The sequence below is a fragment of the Myodes glareolus genome, chromosome 3 (genome assembly GCF_982192425.1).
Source record: "Myodes glareolus chromosome 3, mMyoGla1.1, whole genome shotgun sequence".
Classification (NCBI taxonomy): Eukaryota; Metazoa; Chordata; class Mammalia; order Rodentia; family Cricetidae; genus Myodes; species Myodes glareolus.
In genome coordinates, this window is record NC_142028.1 from 66,220,455 (window position 1) to 66,242,858 (window position 22,404).

At 49.3% G+C, this 22,404-nt stretch overlaps 1 protein-coding gene across 1 annotated transcript in view; it reads right to left on the reverse strand.

Annotated features, from left to right (window-relative positions):
- The window catches only part of Csmd2 (CUB and Sushi multiple domains 2), a 562,459-nt gene that overhangs the window by 212,952 nt on the left and 327,103 nt on the right, over window positions 1–22,404 (reverse strand). Inside the window, exon 13 of the mRNA XM_085686610.2 lies at window positions 8,539–8,721. Within this exon, the coding sequence (XP_085542736.1) occupies window positions 8,539–8,721 (183 nt within the window). The remainder of the gene's footprint in view (window positions 1–8,538; window positions 8,722–22,404) is intronic.

A 22,404-nucleotide genomic window follows, 5' to 3' on the forward strand; every position in this document is an offset into this window, starting at 1 on the left:
CCCGTTGGCCATTCTAACAGAACGCATGCAGGGAGTATCCACCATGAGCCTTTGCCTTCTCTGTCCCTGGCTGGCTCCATACTTATGTCCCACAGATCTACTAGTTAGAGCTAGATTCTAAGCCAAGCTTACAGTGACTAGACTATTCCATTCCTACAGTCAGTGACTGAGGTGTAGGATGGGTCCAGAGTTGGCATCTGGTGTGTGTGGGAGAGCACAACTTACCCACAGGTTCTCTGTCCCTCTCTTGATGACCCCTTTCCCAGTGCTATGTCCCAGCCAGCACTGGGGCCCTTGAGCTGGTTCTTGACTTCTCAGTTTCTGCTCTTGCCAATGTACTTTTCTGTCACTGTGGCCCCTGCCTGGTGGACAGATACATGCTGCCAGGGTAGATTCTATTACCGAGAAGTCTCCTCTCCCCATAGCGCATCTGTCTATTCCAACACAGATCTGGCCTGGTCTGACAGTGTTGACTCCTTGGCAATGCTGGCAGTGACCAGCATGAGCCAACATTTTACCCAGAGTCAATTCCTTCAACCTTGGACTTTCTCAGCTCTGTCTTGCCTCATCCAGGTTGACCCCAGGGCATCACGGAGCTTTACAGCCATGGCCACCATGCCCATTTCCAGCGCTGTGACAGACATTGCACATCCTGAATCTCTGGTAGCCCACTCTACACATCGCCAGTCCACAGGCATTCCCCACTTCCCATATCTCTAGCAAGACCAGGCCACAGGTTCTTAGTGGCCATGTTTTTGAGGACTAGATGATAGAGGGAGGGGTACCCTAGAACTCCTGAAGTGCCTGGTTTATTTCCTCAGGTCCTCTGAGGTCCGTGGACCTGGATGGAAGCCTTGAGGGATGAGGATGCTTGAGCCGAGGAAGCTCTCCTGGCAGCTCTTGCCCCATCACGGAGACCCTCAGGAGAGTTATACCCCAAACAGAGGCTGATGCTTTCAGATCTTGGTCCATCCCAAGCCTGGTTCTGAGCATTTGAAAAAATGCAATTTTTGAGGGCTCTTGCTATTGTGATCATCTTTTCTGGGCCAAGGAAGAGGCAGTTTGAAATGGGAAATTTGGGGATTTTATCTTTACAGGGAATACCAAGCGCTGGCTACAGTCAGTTGGGAACAATAAAGGGTAAACGTCATCTGGGCATGGTGCACGACACAGGGGTAGGTGGGTTATCTGGGCATGGGGCATGGCACAGAGGTAGGTGGGTTATCTGGGCATGGGGCAGAGGTAGGTAGTATCATCTGGATATGAGGCATGATAAAGAGGCAGGCAATGTTGTGCTCAAAGCACCTGTCAGTAAGAAGGCAGGTAAGGAGTCATGGATGTGGCCTGTATACAGCAAGCAACAGAGCTGTTATATTTAGACAAATGCAAGAAGAAGGAGCAAAAAAGACACGCCAGTGTCTAGGTGCGAAGCTGTGTATTAGGAAAGTGTCTATTTTCTTCAAGTTAATTTATAGTTTAACAGGCGCGCACACGCAAAATCCCAGTAGGCTTTTATTTTTATTCTGACAAAGTGATTCTAAAATTAATCTTGAACAACAAACAGATGCGAATAACAATGACTACTCTGAAAGAGAAAATAATTAAGGGAGGAAGGAATCGTTTTTAGCTGTTCTAGATATTAAAACATATTATAAAACAACAATTAAAATTATTCAATACCAGGGCCAAGACAGACACTGAGTAGCGGAACAAAGGGTGGCCCAGGAAAGAGCCTTAACTACATTTGAGGATTCAGAGCATGAGGAAACAATCTATCTCCCTAGGATCACAAGGAAAGAGAATTACTTAAAAATTAAGTTGGAAGACTGCCTAAGAGTTTGGACAATATTACACACTCATCCAAATAAACTCCAGATGGATTAACGATTACAGCTTAAAATCCAACCACCGACAAATAGCTAAAAATAGGACAGACCGTCTCTCGGATTCATGACAGAATGATAACTCTGTCAGCTTTGGAAAGAAACCACAAATATTGGGGGAATTTGTCTACATGGGGATGTAAAACAACTTTATAATGCAAAACAGCAAAACACAAAAACAATGAAGATTGGTAGAGTGTGGAGTGAAGGCTGCGCGGGGTTTCAGTCCACACCACAGAATGAGCGCCTTCCTCCTGGAAAGGAAAATGGCGGCCTCCTGGAACTACACACGAGGGTCCAGGACCATCCTCTGTTGGGCTGGATCCAGGGCTGATGCCCCTGTCTAGTGACCAAGATGGAAATTCCAGGATCCCCCTAACAACTCTTTCATACCTGCTCCAAAAGGGAGTCAGTAGCTCTTGTCAGAGTTCACTGCCATTGGATCCCACTGTCCCTCACTCACATGTGCCTACAGCAGCCTTCCTACCGCTCTGTAGACACTGCAAACACAAGCACCCAGGTTCAATGCATGAGTGTGTATGTGCGTGCAAGTGTGTGCATATCAGTATTAACATGTATGAGAGTGCGTGTGCATTTGTACATAGGTGGGCATGCTTGTATGCATGTGTGCTTTTGTACGGATGTATGCTGATATGCACACGTGTGTGCACAGATGTACAGGCACGTGGTTATATGTGTATGAATTCATTTGGGTGCATTTGTATGTGTGTGCCCATGGGCCGTCCCCCCTTTGCACAGGCCTGCACATGTGCCACAGGTCCTCTGGGACTCCATGACACTGATGCCTTCTTTTCCATCATGGCCCTGATTCTGTCCCTGCATTCTAAAGTCAGGTCTTCTAGCAGTGGATGACGTCCCATTCGCTCTGGGACAAGAGGACCACTGCAGTCTGCATCTGTGGCAGTGACTGCTACCCGAAGACTGGTAAATGAGACTCACACAGAGGCAATCTAAGTGCGCCTGCCTCACCAAGATCCCTGTTTGAAAAAAATCTGACCTACAGGGACAACTTCAATCACATAATCGGGTCTGTCTTCCATGGAGAGAGCTTCTGGGGGGTCAAGCCTTGTCCCCTTACTCCTGGGTTTGCAGCCCTTATCATAATCTTGGGAGTTCCCAGAAATCAACTGATAAATGCTGTAGGGGGTACATTCAATATATAGTTATTACATTCTCACATCTAAAAAGGCCACACAAAGATGGAGGTATAATGAGGCTGTTATAGGTGACGTGCTATTGCATATGTCACCTATAGGAGGAAAGACACGAAGTTGTTCTCTCTGAAAATGTAAAGGCAGATGAGCCCAGAATGAGATGCCACATTTCTGGATGGGAAGACCACACATCTAGCAAACTTCAGCTTATAGATTTTTCTACTGGCATTATGAATGGGTATGAATTGGGGTCTGGAGAGTCACACAACAGTGTATATTCATAGAGAGTTATAAAGATGTTCATCTACTGGCCTGATCACAGGAAGTAACATGCATGAAGATTTTCATTATAGTCATAGATGAAACAATTGAACATTAATGGTATCATGAAGCTTGGCCCGTTCACCAGACAGACTATGCCACTGGTTTAGAAAAGATAAACTTGAAAGCCACATAGCCGTCTGGTAAGGGATACAACGTGGTGAAGACTTAGCAAGTGAAAAGGTATGCCCAACATGATTGAGACCACCAGCAAGGCGAGAAGGGAAGAGAAGAACAACCTTCAGTTGTGGATCCGTTGAAACGACTTTTCACTTAAGGGAGGGAGATTGAGAACACTTTATTTAAATTGTACTTTATTTAAATTGTACTTAAATCATCCTATCTACATGAATGTAAAAGATTCTAGACTGTACTAAAGTCTTGTGTTGGGTGTTGTCCCCTGAGCTGTGGGAGCTTCTGGAAATCGCACCTGGTGGTATGGGCAGAGGTCACACTTCAGTGAAAGCAGTCACCCCCAGGGTATTACAGTTTAGAATGTGACTGGGAACAGACATACCCGCTGGTCCACTGACTTTGGACACAGAGAGCTGCTCAGAACATGAAGATGGATGGAAAAGTGACCGATGGAAGGAATGAGAAGCGAGGAGAGGAAAAGGGTCCAGTGCTGCTCCCCTCAGGACCTATCCTTCATGGATGAGTTACACTCCGTACCCAGCAGTTACCTCCTGTGAAAAGCAGCCTTGGACCTTATCCTAAGTGTTCTTTCTTTGTTCTTGCTCCTCAGCTGAGCCCTCGGATGCTGGGAATCTAGTGTGCTGGAAAATGTACGGGACTTGGGGGAGGAAATCTGGCTTCTGACTGTTGCTCTGTCCATGAGTGCTTCGGATTCTCTCCCACCATGTGATGGCTGCATAGCCTCCGGGTTAGTACCTTTCCCACCCTTGAACTTGCTTTTTCTCATCTATAATCAGAGGGAAGAAACACTCTGCAACACTGTTAGGAAGGGTCCCATCGTTCCAACGACATGAAACAAGCAAACACAAACTCAGCCTCCTCCCTGCCACATGCTCCCTCATTGTCAGGATGCTTCAGACTTTAACCACAGCCCCCCAAATGCAGGGGATGCCTTGAGACAAGACTAAGTTACCAAAGAGCATGGGTCTTTATCTGGGATAGGTTTACCACCAAGGAATGTTTGCCAGTGTCTAGAGATGATTTTGGCTGTCCCAGCTGGTGTGTGGAGTGTGCGGCACTGGTGTTCAGTGTGGCAGAGGACAGAGATGCTGCTGAAGACATCTACAAGACCTGACAATTCTCTGGGATAAAGTACCAACACTACAGCACCTGAAAAATCAGGAGTAAGCACCCTAGCAGCTGAAAAGTCTTCGTTCTGATGGCCCCATGATCCAGTCCAGTCCTTTCTTCAGCATGGAGGTGGGATGGGGGGTTGGGCACAAACTGAAGGAAGGACAGGCAGATGCCAGGAGAGGGCTATTTTGCATAGCAACCCGTCTTCCCCTTTTTCCTATCTTCAAAGCCAAGTTCAATCCCAGCATCCTCTATGGCATCTTCTCGAGCACCCAAAGGTTCCATTCTCCCTGGTTGAACCCTCACGACTTTGCTCTTGATGCATAATTCGAACTGCATACATCCCAGAAGGCCCCTCCTCCTCCTTTTACACATGCACCCTATACATGAAGACGGCCGCAATTAGGATTCTCACGCTCTTATGGGCTTCAGGAAATGGGCGAGGAGAACGGGGTTCTGTGTGCTCCTGGCCAGGCTCTGGTGAAAGCTGTCTGGCAACTTCTTTGGAAAGTGGCTGCTAATGGACTGATAATTGGTTTCCTGCCTTCCTTATGAAGTGTGAAGTGCTCTGCTAGCCTGTCAACAAAGCATCAGGGACTATGCAAACCACCCTCAGAGTTATTTGTATCTTCCTTCCCACTGTCTCTCTGGAAAGGCAATGACTGTCTGCCTAAAGATGCACAGAAGGGCACCTCTAGCCAAGATGATGCGAAAACAAACCGAGATTCTGAAAGGTAAGGTATACGGGTTTCCTTGCCACAACTCTGTCCTCAGGACAACTACAGTGAATAAACTCCCTAAGCAGAGATGGAAGAGAACAGCAGAGAGCCCTGAGCCTAGCACTTGGCTAGGGGCAGACGGTCAGCAGGGCAGACTGGATGGAGAGGAACAGGCATCCCTGTGGAAGAAGAGTGACTGAGGAGGCTAAGAGAGCTAGAAAGGAGTTGGCTCTGTGTGTTCAGTTGGAGTCCTTCAGTGTGAGAGGCACCATCCTGCTACAACCCTAGATGGGGAAAGATGGTCCGTGGAGCACCCACCACTGTGAGGGCATCACAGAAGCCAGGGAGCCACGCTGAAGCTGCTGCTCGCCGTGGCAAGTGCTCAATAGTGTGAAGGTGGAGTGGCTGTGTGTGGACCTGGCAGGACAACTCCCCAGAAGGAGCCGTTTTGAAGGCAATGCTTCCTCTGAAGAACAAGGCAGTGCTTCACATCGCTCTGAACAACCATTCTAAGACATTTCAGCCAGCAATAAGAATTTCCGGGGCCCCTTTCTAACTCCTCTGGACACGAGAGCAATATTGGTTGGCGAAGTGCCGTGTGGATGTATGTGTGCTGGGACGAATGTGGGGGTGAGTCTCCAGACGAGCCTTCTGCCGGAGGTGCTTTTGTGTGGATGTGTAAGGAACACTCTACGCTACAGATAGGTGACTTCACTACGTCATAGTTTTATGGACATTTATAGACGCTGTCCTGTTTCTATTGATCAGAAACTATAGTGTATTTGATCGAGAGCGGGGAACAGGAACATCTCTCAGTCAAAGTATGGCCTGTGCTGTGATGACCCAGTTTGTGGACCAGTTTCCAAGCACTAGCCATCGAAAGTGTGGGGGCCTCTCTTGCTACAGTTATCTTTGGCCATCCATATGACGATGGAGAGGTAGACTCTGGGAAGTGAGAATGTGGGGCCACCCTGGAGAATGGGGAGATATCCTGTTGGGTCAGAGAATACCTGGAGAGAAAGAAGATGCCCTGGCTGCAGTTGGGAAGCTTAGCTAGAGGCAAGAATTGGGTCTCTAGACATCGATCGTTGAGTAATCTCATCGCCGTTCTTTCATTGCCAGACCTGGAGCTCCCCAAGGGCAAAGCCAAGGCCCATGGAAGCAGGAGCTTAGAGACTGGGGATTCGGCAGAGAGCAGACAGAGGGCAGCCCCTTGTGCTCATGAGGTACAAAGAGGGTCTTGCTCTGAGGGGAGAGTTGGTTAGGCCTGCCCTCCTCCACTCACGCCAACCTCACTGGGTCTCAAGCTGTATTCTTCTAGACCCGAGTGAGCAGACACAGGAACTGATGGGAGTGAAGAATACACTGTCCTCTCCCATCTTAGAGCTTTCCAGAGAGCATGTCATGCCAGCTACACGGAGTGCCTGCTTTGTGGTTCTTATTAATATGCCCTGGGTCCTTCATCCCTGCTCCAAACAACAGCGAACACAGGCTGGACCCACGGTTGCCAGTATAGCCCAGGCCTCCTCTTCTCAGTTATTTGTAAACAGAGTTCAACACGCTGCTTCTAGAGATGAAGGGCCTGCAGGGCAGCACTTCAAGAGGTTCAGCCCTTAGAGAAGGTTCTAGAAAAATGTTCTAGAACGACTCCCCAGAAGCACAGCATCAGATGTGCTTCCCTGAAGCCTCCAGTGGTTCTCACCACCCTCCCCCTTGCTAATCATGTTTTGTTTTGGCTCGTGGGGTCCAGGAGCTGAGTCTCCTTCTGAGCTGGATTCTCCCAGGTTCCTGCCCATGAAAGATCACCTTCTTCCAGCGTTTCCTGCCTCATTTTATCAAGGTAAATTTCAAAAATTAAGCTCCATGCTGCCTGGGAGAAGCCCACTGTCTGGGCCTTTCCGTCTTAGGTAGGACCTGAGAGGCGGCACAGCCTACTCTGCTCCCCTTTGCCTAGCTCGGTTCTACTGTGCTGTCAGAACTTTGGGTTGCTTACTCTGAGCTATCCCTGCTAACTATCCCTGATCCCTGCATCCCCATGGCTCCTACCACTCAGTGGTACCAACACTGACAGTCTGCTCTTTCCCATTTACATCGGGAGCAGAGCTGGGCAGATACCATGCAATTTGACTTCGTTTTTCACTAAGAGTGATCCCATGTGGATCTAAGAGTGATTTGATCTTTTTAAACCTCAGAAGAATTTTTGCATAAACTTATCAGACATAGAAAAAGCTTTGTCAGACAAAGTAATTATTTTCAGTTTGAGCAGTGTAACCACTGTGGTATGACCCAGTTCACCCGCCTACTCTCATTGCAGGGATGTCAACCGGCTCCTAGGTTCTCCCACCCCCAGCCCCCAGGGGCTATCAGTCTGTAGCATACAGTATTCAGAGGTCCTGAGATGCCCACTAAGGTGGGCAGAGGATCTGAGAATCAGGCCGAGTGCCCTTTCTTGAGATTTCAAAGAAAGAGCCGGGAGAGTTGAGTGTTGAGAGCCAGGAGAAGAAGAGGTGACAACCAGAGATGTTAGAACTTCAGACCTCCTGACACTGGCTGTGCGGCTTCCTTCCCCTTGCCATATCAGCCCCTCGCCCTTAGACTCTCACTGCGACTAGTGACTCCTGATGTTCGTGATGCCGCAAAGTATGTCCAGCACACACAAGAAGAAAGATGGCGGGCTTCCTTGAGTATCTCCATGGAACAGATTCCACTCTCTTCCCCAAAAGATCAGCCATGCAAGGACAGCTGGAGCCCTCCTCCCTCCCTAAAGCCACACACGAGGCAGCGATCATAGCCTCAGATCCTTGGAGCACAACAAGGCTGGTACACCATCTGCCAACTTAGAGCCATCTTGCCCATCCCACAATACATGGTGTAACAGTGGTGACAAGAATAAGGAGGAATGTCTTGGTCTGATCTTCAAGGGCCATGCTCAGTGATCTCTAATTTGCTTTAAGGATTACCATCAAAGGTTCTGTTCTATCAAAGAAGGTCTCCAAAGGTCAAGAGCTGGAGCCTACATTAGATGGGGGAACCCAGATAGCCACCTTCCTAGGAACAAGAGAAACCACCCCAGAAGGAGTACCCAGTGGAGGTTTTCAAAGACAGGGCCTTAGCTAGGGATCTAGCCTGCCTCTCTGGGGAGCCCATCCATGGCCACCCCTGCTCACTTACACACACAGCCTGGCTTCTTAGCCGACCACTGGTTATTCTTTTGGCACGTGATTGATTTCTGCCCCACCAGCTCAAAGGCAGGCTGACATTCAAACTTGAGTGTGTCACCATGACGAAAGTGAGAGCCTTCTCTCCGGCCGTAGGCAGGTACGCCAGGGTCTCCGCAACTGCCCTGTTCGATCTCTGAAAAACAAGAAGACGAGAGAGAGAGAGAGAGAGAGAGAGAGAGAGAGAGAGAGAGAGAGAGAGGACTTTACATCTGTCCTGAAGGCATAGGGTCCCTAGGGCATGCTCTGTTGCCCTAATACCATGAGTCAGGGCATGGGATTCCATAAATACTGTAAGATGGTGCCCTAAGATGAGAGGGCCTTCAGTTCTCACAAGCCCCTGACTCTGTGTCCACACACTGTATCCCAGGTACTTGGATATTTTCGTTCATGAAAGGTGGGTGTTACAGTCTTGGGTATGAACTTTCTCTTGCAGGCTCGTGTGTTTGAACACTAGGGAGTCCCCCAACTGGTTGGTATTGCTTGGGGAGGTTGCAGTACTTTGGGAACAGTACCCTGGCTAAGAGAAGCCGGTTGCTGAGAGAAAGCCTTGAGAGACATCTGCCTCTGGTTCTATTTGACTTGAGCTCCACGGATGGAGCCCCGTTGAGGTGGGCACTATCCAAGACATCGTAAGACAAAATAACTCTCCCATTCTCTGACTGCATCCTGTCATGCACAAATCCAGGAACCAGTACGTTCCAGTGTTTGGAGACATCCTGCCCAAGTTGCACTTTCGGTCTGACTGTGAACACTGCTGGGGAGATTTTCAGAAAGGTCCATCTGAGTGGTGAAGTCAGGCTAGCACAAGCGAGAAGCTGAGGTCCTGTGAAATCTGCCCTCCTGGCAAACCAGAGTAAGTGGGAATCAATTGCTGGCTGCCTTCCGAGGCACCTCTTTCAAGATACATATATTTTGTAGATCCAGTTGGAGACAGTAGCAGATAAAAAGAAACAAACGACTCATTAAGTACACTTAAAGTATGCTCGAGCCAATTGGTGAGTCAGCCTGTCTCAGCCCTGGAAGATGGGGTCATCCCTGGGAGTCAGCCAGGGCCCAGGGGCTTCAGGTAAGGAGTCTGCCCTGGCTGTGCCTTTAGAGGTTCCTGAGTCACCCTTTGCCCTGCTCTGTGCTGTGAGAGGGGATGGGGGAGGAGCTCCATCTCGGGAGGAAGATGGCCTACAGGGGACAGGAAGCCACTGAGAAAGTGTCAGACAGTGGAAGGAGACTGTAAGAGACCTGGGGTTTGGGAAAGCAAGGCCTGGAGTCACCCCGGGAGAGTAGGACAGCTTTCCAGGACTCTGGGGAGAAAGGACCTGCCTTTTCAGTGGATGCCAGTATGGGTGGTCCGTAGCCCAGGCTTCCAGAAGTCACTGTGGTTCTGCCAAAGCTTTCCTGCTGTGAACTGTTTCTCTGCACTGATCGGAGCTGTAAAGGCTCAGTGGCTCCTGACTGTCACCTTCATAGTTCATATTATCCCCCAAACTGCTGAGAGGAGGCAGGACAAAGGATGCTGTGCAGGGACTGTGTGTGTGTGTGTGTGTGTGTGTTTGTGTGTCTTCCAAGTCAAATGTCAGGGATCGTTGAAAGTAGGGATCAGTATGACCATGCAAGAGTACTACCAAGGGATAAGTCAGGTCAATTCACCCTAATCTCAACTGTCCCTGCCTCATCCTACACACACAGACACACAGACACACGCACACAGACATACACACACACACACACACACACACACACTGGGGGGACTTATATATACATGTTTCTTTGCAGCTGGCTTTGTGTATGCTGAAGGACAGGGATGGCGCCACCCTGAATCATTCCAAGGAAGTGGGAGTTTGCTTCAGATTCCAGAGCTCCAGTCATCTGAAGGACAGGAAGGGTCCTGTGAACAGGGTTCCCCTGTGAAAAAGGGATCTGAAGAAGCAAGCTTCAGAACCCACCTTCTCTCTGTGTCCTCTGACATGCTGTCTGTGATGTAGGAACTGAGGGCAGTGGCGGTAAACACTACCTGGCCGTCTGAAGACAGAGCCCATATTTAAGGTTCCCTAGTGAGACCCTGTCAGACAAAATATATGCGTGGGGTACATCTGACTGAGCCTCTGCCATCAGCTTGTCTGAGGGTCTGCCTGCCTCAAGAGAGCATGCATTTGGGGATGTGGTGGTCTTCTCGTCCCCCATTGCGTAGTCAGATCTCTTTGCACATAGTCACATCTGCCTAATTCCTCCCGATGAGCAAGACAATCACAGGCATATAATACGTACCTGCTGTGTGCTGGGGCCTGTGCCAGTGTCTTCTATACTGATTATTACAACACAATCTTTTTAAAGCCATGACTATTTTATGTTAATCTTGATTTTAAAAATATTGTCTTAAATGCCATTTATCTTAAAATTGGAGTTTGAGGCCCCACTCTCAAACTGTGTGCCCAAGGCAAGGGTCTCACTCATCTCGTGGAATCCCAGTCCTGGATCACAGAGAGCTTCTCAGAGAAGGTGTTTTCTGTGCTGAGGCCTAAGAGGAGCCAGCAGGAAAAGGCTTGGCAGTGAGAAGGAAACGAAGGGCCCTCTACATGGCGGGAAGAGGCCAGGTCGAGTACCAGATGCAGGGTCGTGTGGTGAACAAAACTACTGAGTCATTATTATCACAACCAGTTTCCCTTTATGGAACTAGCTATTTGTACCCTGACTCCAGCCAGTGGCCACTGTGAACATTTTATAGATTAACCCATGTTACCCTCACAGTGTTTCTAATAGAAGGTATTTTTTTTTCTCCCCTTTTAAAAAGAGGAAACAGGCACAAAGACATATCTGACTACACAGAGCTCAGAAGTGGTATATCTGAGACACACACACAGGTGTCTGGCTCCAAGGATCCTCACCTCTCTGATACCTTCCTACTGCAAGTTCAAGCACTTTCTCCAAGGTGGCAAGAGACGAGGCTGGAAATGGCTCTGATGGGCATGACCAGCCCACAAAAGGGCCCGTGCCATCTATGGGGGAGACTGAACTCTAGATGGTCAGGAATGGGAAGCTGATAAAAGATTCTACTTTACTCAGCAGTAGACACCTATATGGGAGAAAGCTCACTCTGCCCCCTGCCTGGGGAATGGTCTAGGATCAGCTAGCTAGAAGCCAGGAGAGGATTTGAATTCATTTACTCAAGAAATATTGGGACTGTCAGTTTAGTGTGGGCCACTTGAATAGTGGAGAATGCAACAGGGACCAGGACAGAAATGAGCTTTGCTTCTGTGGAGCCTCTGTGTTGGTGGGAGATGTTCTGATGGAATTCTACACTGGGTCCAGGAAGGGGGGATGGAGAGAACCGGGAAGATGTGAGCAGTCTGACGTAGGAAGAAGCCACAGGCTTACCAAGAATAAGGATGCAGGAATAAAGAGGGGGGCCAAGGTCTACTATACCTATGGGTGAGGCTTGGTCACGAGGGTGTGCTTCCCTCAGACAAGAGTGCAGGAGGCAGGAGACTGCACGGAGGGTCATAACAAAGGCAGGATGCTTTTTGAGATGTTGCCACTAAGGAGCAGTTATATGGATTTTAAGTTTAGAACGGAAGTACAGAATTTGAGATACAGCTCATAAATGAGCCAGGAGAAATATGAGAGCAAAATAAGAGATGTCATCCCAGAATGGGACATAATGGACGGTTTGGGGGAGTGGTCGGAGAATAGATACAGCCCAAGGCGAGTGGGGGGTTACGGAGCTCTGAGGAAGATGAACTGAGGTAATCAAGGGACACCATGTCACAGGGTACTTAGGGTGGGACAGAAAGTAAAGGAATAAAAGGGACCACTGCTGATGTGGTGACGAACAGTTGTCATGAGAACCAGCACCCGATGGGAGGAAGGATAACCAAGATTGGTATTATGATGAACATTGTCACGAGAGCCAGCACCCAATGGGAGGAAGGATAACCAAGGCTGATGCTATGATGAACAGTTATTACAGCCAGCATCCGATGGGAGGAAGGATAACCAAGGCTGGTACTATAATGAACAGTTGTCATGGGAGCCAGCACCCAATGGGATAGAGGGTGGTACTATGCAATGAGCAGAGATGGAAAAGAGGAGGGTTAGGTCGTAACTCTGAGGTCGCCACCTTTGGATGGTGGTTAAAATATTCTAAAGATGGAATAAGCTTGGGTGTAGTTAAATTTCTAGGAAGAACAAGAGGGAGAGGGATGCTGATGGAGACTGAATGGCTCACTGAGGCTGTGGAGAAGTGAGGAAGGGCAACTGGAGGCTCCAGAGAGGGAGGTAGCAGAGACCCTGTGCACGTTGGCTGGCCTTGGTGATCAGGGCAGAGGTGATCAGGGCAGAGGCTCTCAATGACACCAGTGAACAGGGCCGGTGTGACACTGAGTTTCAGGTGGAGAGCAGGAGACCAAGGTCTTTGGTAAAAAGCGAGGTATTATTCCCAGAGAGCAAGACTGGATACTGGCAGGACCTTCTGAAACTGTCACTCTAGAGAACAGGAGACAGAAGCCCAGGGGACAGCCATACGCTGTGACCCACTAAGGGTGGAGCCGACTCTCTTGCACCTGGCAGCATTGCCTGCCTCGCAGAGGCAGACGCGAAAGGGATAGTGGTACTGACTGTGGGTTGGAGAAGCCAAGGAACTGAGGTTTTTGCTACAAGTGTGGCTGAGTGGTAGCCGGGGCTACAGGACAAGGAAGAAAAGGATGACAGCAGGAGCTAAGGGCGAGATGGGGGTGTTCAGGGAAAAGATAAGCGATGGGAATAAGGGGGCTGACGAGTAGAAAGATCCAAGAGACGAAGGACCCCACAGCAGGGGGCATGACCCTGATTTCAACAAAGCCAGAAGACAAGGTCCACTTCTGGGAAGAAGTGGGAAGATTGGGATGAGAGAGACAAGGAGATGGAAGACTTGGGGTAAGGAGGGGAGGGGCAGTGATGATGATGAAGCAGGAGCTGGAGGCCATGGGACGTCCAAGGAGAAGGCCATGGGGTGGGCAAGGAAATGGAGCTCATGAGTCCCCTTCCAAAGTGATGGTCATCAAGTGTGAGAGAAGGAGCTGTTCTCCCTGGAGAGGATGATAGTGATGTTGACCTCAAGTTGGGTCAGGTGTCGAGGGAAGGGCTCCCTGAAGAGCTCAGATCTGGAGGTGGGACGATGAGGAATGGGGCTTTTATGGTTGGGAACTGGGGAGCTAACCGGCTTCGGTGGGCCTTCTCGAGTCCACCATTGGACGGAGAACAAAGAAACGCAAGGCAGAGCCTTCCCACAGAGGTTTCTTGCTTGGTGAAAAGGCTCCTCCTAGCCAGAGGCCGACCATGTCTGATGTCAGCATCCAGAATTACAAACATAAATTCAATTTTGGCTTGGAGAAAAGTAAGACTTGCAATTTCCTATCATCTGGTTTAACCCAATTTCACTGTGTTAGTGTGTACGCCCTGCCTCCTTTGGCCCACCGAAAGCAAGCCAGGGGGCCTCAGATGTCTGTGTGGAAGGTGTCGGCATTCCACAGGGACTGGCCTTATTTGCTTTTTCCCTGCCTGGTAGTTCCAGCTCTACCATCCGTGCTAGACTCTCAGGTTGCTCCCTGTCTTCTCGGGCTTTTCAATTTCTGACACTAAATTGGAATCCTCTTTTATGCCAATGTTTGCACAGAAGGGACTGCATCGTGTGCGTCTCTTGATTCTGAGTCCTTTGATGTGTTCTGAGAAGGGAAACCACTTGGAGGCAGCTGGTATGGGGGTTGGGGTGCCCAACCCGAATCGCTCTCTACTGCCCTTCCAGAGAGTCCTGCTGTGTATGTCTGTTCCTTACTTTATGATGCCCCAATCCATGCTAGAACTTCCCCTTCTGCTTTCCATATGCTCTCCTCCGGTCACCCTCTCCCAGACACTTCCCAGCCTATACCTTAGATGTCACCCACTCTCTTTTCTTTGGCACGGCACTCCTTCCCCTTATGGTGCCGGTTACCCTTTGTAGCTACTCATCCTTGCATTCAAGAAGTGTTCTACCGGCTACTGTCCTAGACACTGGAGATAGAACAGTAGGGAAATGGGGCCAGGATTACCCACCTGGCATCTCCTACCTTGCTGGACATCAGGGACAAGCTGAGTCCCCAACTTGACAACTTTGCTCATCCTAGCCTCACGGTCTCCTTACCTCTCGTTGCCCCAGTATCCCCAGAAGTAAGCCCTATGAAAGCAGACATAGGTTGATCAGGTATCATGGACCTCTGGGTACCTAGCACTCCACCAGAAGCAGAGTAGATGTCTGGTACAATGCATAAGAGAGACCAGATATTTATGTAGAAACTGTCAAGTGCCAGGCTCAGTAAGCACTGAAGATCCAGAGCTACCTGACCTCTGAACCCTGTGCTGGGAGAATTCGCAGTCATGTATGCATGGGGAGGTTTCTTGGAGGGTGAAACAGAGACTTCAGAACCTGTAGATGCCACCCTCCCTTCTCGTATCTCCAACAGGAACCTTCTCTTTGGCTGTTCTTCTAAATACCCTGGCACCCTGGTTCCCTGCATCTTCTCTGCCCAATTCAGGCTCCCATAATTTCCCAGCTGGCTGGCAGTAGCCGGTTGGCGACTCTCTGCCTTGCCTCTCTCTATCCCACATTCTTTGATGTGGTACAAGGTCATCGAAAGCCTATCAGATTGTACAATCCCCTGATCAGTTTCCCTATGGCTTTCCAAAGTCTTCAGGTTAAACCCCCACTTCTGTTTATGTAGGGCTCTTATCCCCGCCACCCACCACCAACCTAGGTCTCATCTTTGGCCACCATCCCCCTTGGAATTTGTATATCAGGAAACAGAGCGATCTGTAGGGAGGTGACTGTGTTATGATGGCTATGAGGCCAACCTGGATCCTGGTTTTGATACTATGTAATAGACCTGGGTCGCATTATTATTCTTAAATGTATGTGGGAGTATGCATGCCATGGCACATTTAGAAATCATGGGACAAGCTCGGTGCTGGCCCTTGCTTTCCGGCTTGTTTGAAACAGTCGCGCTGCCCACTCCATATGACAGGTTCACTGGACTATGAACTTCCAGGAATTCTCTTGCTTCTGCTTCCCATCTTGACATAGAAATGCTGGGCCTATGCTACTGTGTTCAGCTTTGTGTGTCTTCTGAGGATCGGAACCCAGGTCCTAATTCTTGCACTGCAAGCGCTTTATCCACTGAACCGTCTAACTCGCTAGCCCCTGCTGCCAATTCTTTCTGACCCTTAGCTTTTGTTTTGCATAAAATGGAAATTGTAATAACAGCTCTGCTGACCAGGGTCACCGTGAGGGTTAACCGAGCTTATGTGCATGCAAGTTGTCAGCCAGGATGCCCAGAACATGGCATGGACCCAGGAACGAGGTGGCACTTTCTCATTGTTATCATGGTCTCTGTTGTTTGCAGAGCCCTGCCAGCTCGCCCACGCAAGAACTGGGCACCTGCTGTCTGCTCTTTCTAAAATGAACACCCCCTGCTTATCTGCCAGACAGTCATCTACCAGTGTCAGTCCAAGTACATCCAATCTGGGCCTCCTTAGACTCATGAGGCTGGCTCAGGAGCACTTCTGGTGCCCGGCTGCAGCGGTGATCTACACTCCGGGTGCGTGTTTGGCTCCAGTCAGTACTTAACGTCTCAAGGGTCCAGGGTAGCATTTCTGAAATGCAGGTATCCTACTTCTTATGGGACCAGGAACCAGAGGGCATCATTAAGTGCCAGGAGGAGGAGTTTGGAGAAACCAGATTAACACGTGAGGACGTACTAAAAATAACAGGTGGAAGGCTGAGATGATTATGCACCTGACATCTGGCAAGACCAGGGCCAACCATGCCCTAAAGGGACTGCAGTGATGCTGGGTCATTGCCTTTGGATTCCTTTTAAGCCAGTGCTGGCTCTTTTGGGAGGTGCTACAATGCTCATCTTCAGGGTCACGTGTCAGAGAAGGAGACATGAGCCTTACCCTCGGAGGCAATCTTGGGGTCTTCTCCCTGCCCATTCTCAAAACTGATTCCAAGAGAAATTTTAATTTTTAAAAATGTCTTGTGTTTATGTGTATGTGACACATCTTTATGTGTGTGCATGTGCATATGCATGTATGTGCGCCTATGCATGCACACGTGTGAAACTGTGTATGTGTGAGTGCTTGTGTGTAGGCCGGAGTTTGATAGCAAATGTCTTCAATGATGACCCATTTATTTCCGGAGGCAAAGTCTCCTTTTGATTTCCCCCATCTTCTAGCACCTACTCCATGCTTATGAAAACAGCCTATGAGTTGGGTGAAGGCAGACACAGCCCTAACCACTGTGGCCTCAGTGTCCTGAATAGTGAGTGTCTCTAACACATCATTAGGCCTTAGGGACATGAGTCAACAGATGATCTCACTTCTGTCACGAGTCCCTGGGCTGTCGGGCATGCTTCCTGAATGATCCTCACCTCTCTGCACCTCCATCTCCCCAGGAGCAGGACCCCTACTTCTTCCTCCCCTGGGTCAGCTCCCAGATTGAGCATCAGGGCTGCCAGATCCCAGGCTCCAGCCAGGAAGCAAAGAGACATCCAGATTGATGTGAAAACTTGTTAGCAAGTTGTGTGTAATTTTATAATGTTTCTGGTAAGTGCTAATTGCCTGTTCCTTAAATATTTCTGGTTCTACTGGGAAGCAAAGCAATTGAAACTGTGAATGCGCTTCCCACAGCTGGCGCCCCCATGGAGGGAGCCGGTGTCTCTAGGCTCAGAGGGCTCTCATGTTGACAGATTCAAGCTTTCTCCCCTACCCAGGACGGAACGTTGACAAGCAGAGTAGGAAGAATTTCTGGAAGTAAATGCCCCAGTTTTTCCACCAGGGCTTGAGGTTTTACTACTGGAGGAGAAAGCATTGTTTTCTTTTTCTTTCGGCGCGTGCATTGTGTGTGCGCATGCGCACTTATGTGTGTATGTGAGCGTGGAGGCCGGAAGTCAGTCTCCGGCCTTGTTCCTTAGGTCGTTATGCACCTTGCTTTTTAGACAAGGTTTTCCCTCTTTTACTTGATCTTTGCTGATTACACTAGGGTGCCTGGTCAGCAAGTCCCAGGGATTCACCCATCTATTCCTCCCCCAGCTTTGGGATTACAGCTGTACACCACTATGCCTGGCCTGTCCATGTGGGTTCTTGGGAACCAAGCATAGGTCCTCAGGCTTGCAAGGCAAATGCTTTACTGCTAAGCCATCTCTCCGATCCCGGGATAGGGCGGAACTTCTAAAGTGGGGAGGCTACAGAACTACTTCCCTGCCCCAAAGTAGCATCCCTCTTATCACCCAGGCAAAGGGGCCAGGTACGCCCAGAGGAAGCAGGGGTCGGGATGGATGTAGTTCCTGTGTTAAATGCCTGCTGACATCCCATAGGGTATCTATGTAGGCCAGCTTCCCATGCCTGGGCCAAGATGTCTATGCAGCATGAAATTTCTCTGAAGCTGGAATCAATAGAAAGCCAATGTGGAGGTAGATGTAACAATCACAGACTCTTCGAGCAGTGGTCTAGGGTGGAAGAGCCACAGGCCTGAGGAGGAAGGAGGAGAGGACAAGCTTTTGATCCAGTGACTCCTAAATGGTAGGTCGTATGCTGGGTGCTTTGGCATACCAAATCTTTGAGAGCCGTGGTGAGCCGATCAGTTACCTGTACCTTTTCATGGACAAGAAAAGTCAGGTTCATTAGTGAAGGGACTAGCTCACAGAGGCGTGGAAGAATCTCATTGTAAGCTGGGTTTGCCCAGCCCTGAAGCCTGAGGGAAGGGAGAATGCATTCCATTTGGTGCTTGATCACCATGTGGTAAAGGCGAGAAAAGAGGAATCAGGAGGTTCCACGGAAGGTATCTGACTGTGCCAGGATAAAGTTATCACAAATGAATTCTCCAAAGCTTTCTGAGCATGGTATAGACAGGGACCTGCAAAAGCTGGGGACAAGCTGCTATCTCTGCCTTGAGTGGAATCCCAGGAGCCAGAATGTGGCTTAGGGATGATCAGGAAGAACTTGGCATGCTATGTGGAAGACTTGGTACTTCCTCCTGAAGTCACTGAGAAGCGAGAAGCTGTCACTCAAGTCTGTGTGCTTTATTTTTTTCTCCCTTAAGTAGGAGAACACTATGCCAGACTTGGAAACTGGGAAGATCATTGTGTGCCATGTGGCAGATGGGGAGGGAAGGGTGCTGGGTGGGAGGCCGGTACTGTCAGCAGCACAGTGACAAAGGATGATGGAGGTCTGGACCATGGTGATGAGAGTGGGATGCTGCTGAGGCAGAACCGTAGGGATCAGGAAACTGAGCGAGTGGAGGGAGCAAGGAGGCTGAGATGGGGCCTGGGGATGGGTGGTGGTACTGCTCACTAGCACTGGGGCACAGATCAGATACAGGGGGTAGGGAGAATGAGGGGCAGAGATGAAGAACTTATTTTGGGGTGATGAAATGGACTGAACATTTATGTCCCCTGATTTGTATACTGATGCCTTCAGCTTCCAGTGTGACGATTTGAAAAGATGGGTCGCCGTGGAAGTCATTCAAGTTGAATGAGGTCAGAAGAGGGGGCTGGCCGGGTGGGATTTCTGTCTTTATGGGAAGAGAGTGCATGCTTTTATCATGGAAAGGCTACATGAGGAAGCAAGGAGAAGGCAGCTGTTGTGAGCCAGGAAAGGAACACTCAATAGACATTCACTATCTAAGGCCTTGACCCCCCCAGCGCTATGAGAAAACATATACACCTGCTGCTCAAACCATGTAGTCTGTGATACTTTGTTCTGGGGGCCTTGGCTTACAAGTATGAGGGGGCTGCTATGAGGTGCTGGGGGGGGGGGAGCTACCAGCACAGGTAATGGGAGAGCTGTAGGAGAGAGACAGAGGAGGCAGCCGTTAGGGTTCAAGTCAAAGCCGGGCACGTCAATGTGACCAACGGCTAGAAGAGGAGACGGAAGGCCGAGGACAGACTCTGCGAAGCAGCAGTAGGGAGTCATGCGGTCATTGGGAAGGGACAGCTGGATATGGTGGAGGACTAGGATCTGGCAGTGGACTTAACCTACCATCATCTGATACCAGCGGCGGTGTAAGTCTGATGGTCTCTGTCCTCAATGACAAAGCCCAGGCAGAAGGAAGGGGGCAGAGGAAAAGTGGCTCCTACTGCCTGAAGCTTTCCCAGATTCTCCCACTAGACCAGGTTCAAAGGCTCCATGCTGCCCCACGGCATCCTGTGAGTGGACTCCTGCCTCTCTTATGGAGATTAGGGATGCAATGTTGCAATGTCCCTTTCAAAGATTGTGTATTGAAAGTTTGGTCCCCAAACTGTGGGAGGTGCTGGTAAGCTTGGGAGGTGTTTCTTAGAGAAGGAAGTAGGTCACCTAGAGTGGGCCCTTAAGGCCATCTTATTCTTGTTCTCGCTCAGGCTCCATGTTTTCTGTTCACTGTGACATGAACAGTCTTTGCCTTACCTTCCCACTGCCAAGACCTTCATCCTTCCCCAGGATGAAGACCGAGTCTCAATGGAGACCGGGACTCTGGACTGAATCCTCTGAAACTGTCCTTCCTCCTGAAGGTTATTAATGTCACATGTTCTGTCACAACAATGAAAACTCACTAATACACCCCCACACCCGACAGGGACCAAAGGGGGCCATCCTGTTTTCCATCCAGCGTGGAGGGCAAAGGATGTGGCACGAGACAGGTCCTAATGTCGGGTCGATGAGCAAACATGATCCATAGGACAAGAACCCGAGGGACTGGGGTGGAGGGAGCACTGGTGCCCCATGAGGAAGGCTCTGTTTTCGTGGCAGACAGCGTGCACAGAGTTCCGCGGGATATTATTTCTCTGCTCTAACGGTGCTGAAGCCAGCATCATTATCTGTTTTGTGAGTGGGAAAATGGAGGCTCATGGAGACCACATGGCGTTCTCGGGGTTGTGGTTTAGGAACCGTGCTGAGATTCACCAGGTCTGATCCAATTCCAGAGTCTATTTGATCATCAGAGACCCCACTGCCTCTCTGCACACAACCTGATGCAGTTGTGAAGGTTAGAGAGGGCCTAATCATACACAGACTGTCCTTCCTAATCTGTCACGGGTTCGGGAAGTCCTGACGGCACTTGTCTGTGACAGGCATCCACACAGGTATGTTAGGCCACACCAGGAGGTTGGCCACTATGATTGAAGTGCCCAGGTCTGAACTGGCCAACAGCAGGTGTTGAATCAATCCTGAATGAGTGAAACAGAATAAGAACTAAAAAACATGCCGCCAATCCCCAGTGACCTGGACTCCAGGCTTCTGCTATATAGTATACCTGATTGGGGCAAAGTTTTGGTTTCTATAAAGATTTTATAAGGAATTAAAATTCAACAGCTTTGGGAAGGTTTTGGTATAGAGGGAAAACTATGCACTTTGAGGGATGTGGGCTCAAATCCCAGCTCTGTAACTTTCCCAGACTTCTGGGTGTCCCCAGGCAGTTTACTTAACCCCTCTGTGCCTCGAAGGGGTTGAGATGAGATGAGATGCTATTTTTTTCTGGTATTTAGTTATGAATCTTCTCTTAAATGGAGGCTTATGAGGAGTGAAAGAGAAGGGGGTAAAGAAACAAACAGAAAGGAAGACAAAACAGAAAAAAAGGAAGAAAAACAGGCCAGTGTTAGTGCCTGCTCCACACTGATCATCCCAGGGGCTGCACCAAGTCCGTCTACAACAGCACCGCACCCTCCCGAGAAGACAAACACGGCTGCTACCACACAGTAGGCTCTCAGCAAATGTCATGCCCCTTTCCTTTTCCGTTAAATCTCAAACCAATCTGATTCCTTTTTCCTGTGTGACTAACCTTCAAATATTTGGATTCAGTTATTCAGTCTCCTGAGTCCACCCCCTGCCCAACCAGGTAAACATTAGAGGGTCACAAACATTTCTCATGGGGATTGACTTAAGTCCGTCCAAAGCTGGGGCCCTCCACAGCTAAGCTCTGCTCACCAGTGGCTGATCAAGACACAGGAAGCACAAGAATTGCTTGCTTACATTCTAGCGACTGGGGTTTTTTTTTAAATATTTATTATTATTATTTCACTATCTGCTACTACTTTAGCCAATAGCTCCCCCTGCTCGAGACTATTCTGTTTGCCAGCTGGTATTATTTCTCCTAGGTTCAAAGCATTTGTGTCTTGTCCAAACCTCAGGCCAAGCAAGAACCGATTAAGGACATGTGGCTATCAGGGGGCATTTCTGCCCCTGGATGGAGACATTCACAGGATTTGTACTTGACACTGATCACCCAAGCATCCTGTCTGGTGTTCTGCCTCCCCTCGCCCCAGGCTCTCTGTGCTGGGAAGACTGCATGGCTATCTTCGCTCTGACAGCACGCTGAAGTGAGCGTTAGTTAGTATTACAGGCCGGGCTCCTAGAATCTGTTGAGTTGCTATAGTTCTGAATCCCTGCATCTGGAACAGAGCTTATTTGGAAACAAACTTTGCAGGCATCATCGAGATGGTGGCAGCCTGAGTAGGGCGGGGCAGGCCCCTAGCCTGCTGGCGCCCTTAGGAGACGACACACACACACACACAACTGTGTATGGTGGCAATGGCAAGGACAGGAGAGATGTCATCACAAACTCATAGCCACCAGAGATGTGAGGAAAATGAAGCAGGATGCTACTGGCGTCTCAGAAGGAGCATGCCTTGCTGACATCTGAGTTCCAGATTTGCCACCTCCAGACAGGGAGCCATGTGTGTACAGGAACACACTGCTGTGGCTTTAAGGGACCTGATTTGCATGTGGATTTTGTTTGGCTTTGTTTTGTTTCTTTTGTTTTGTTTTTGTCGGTGACACGCAGCAC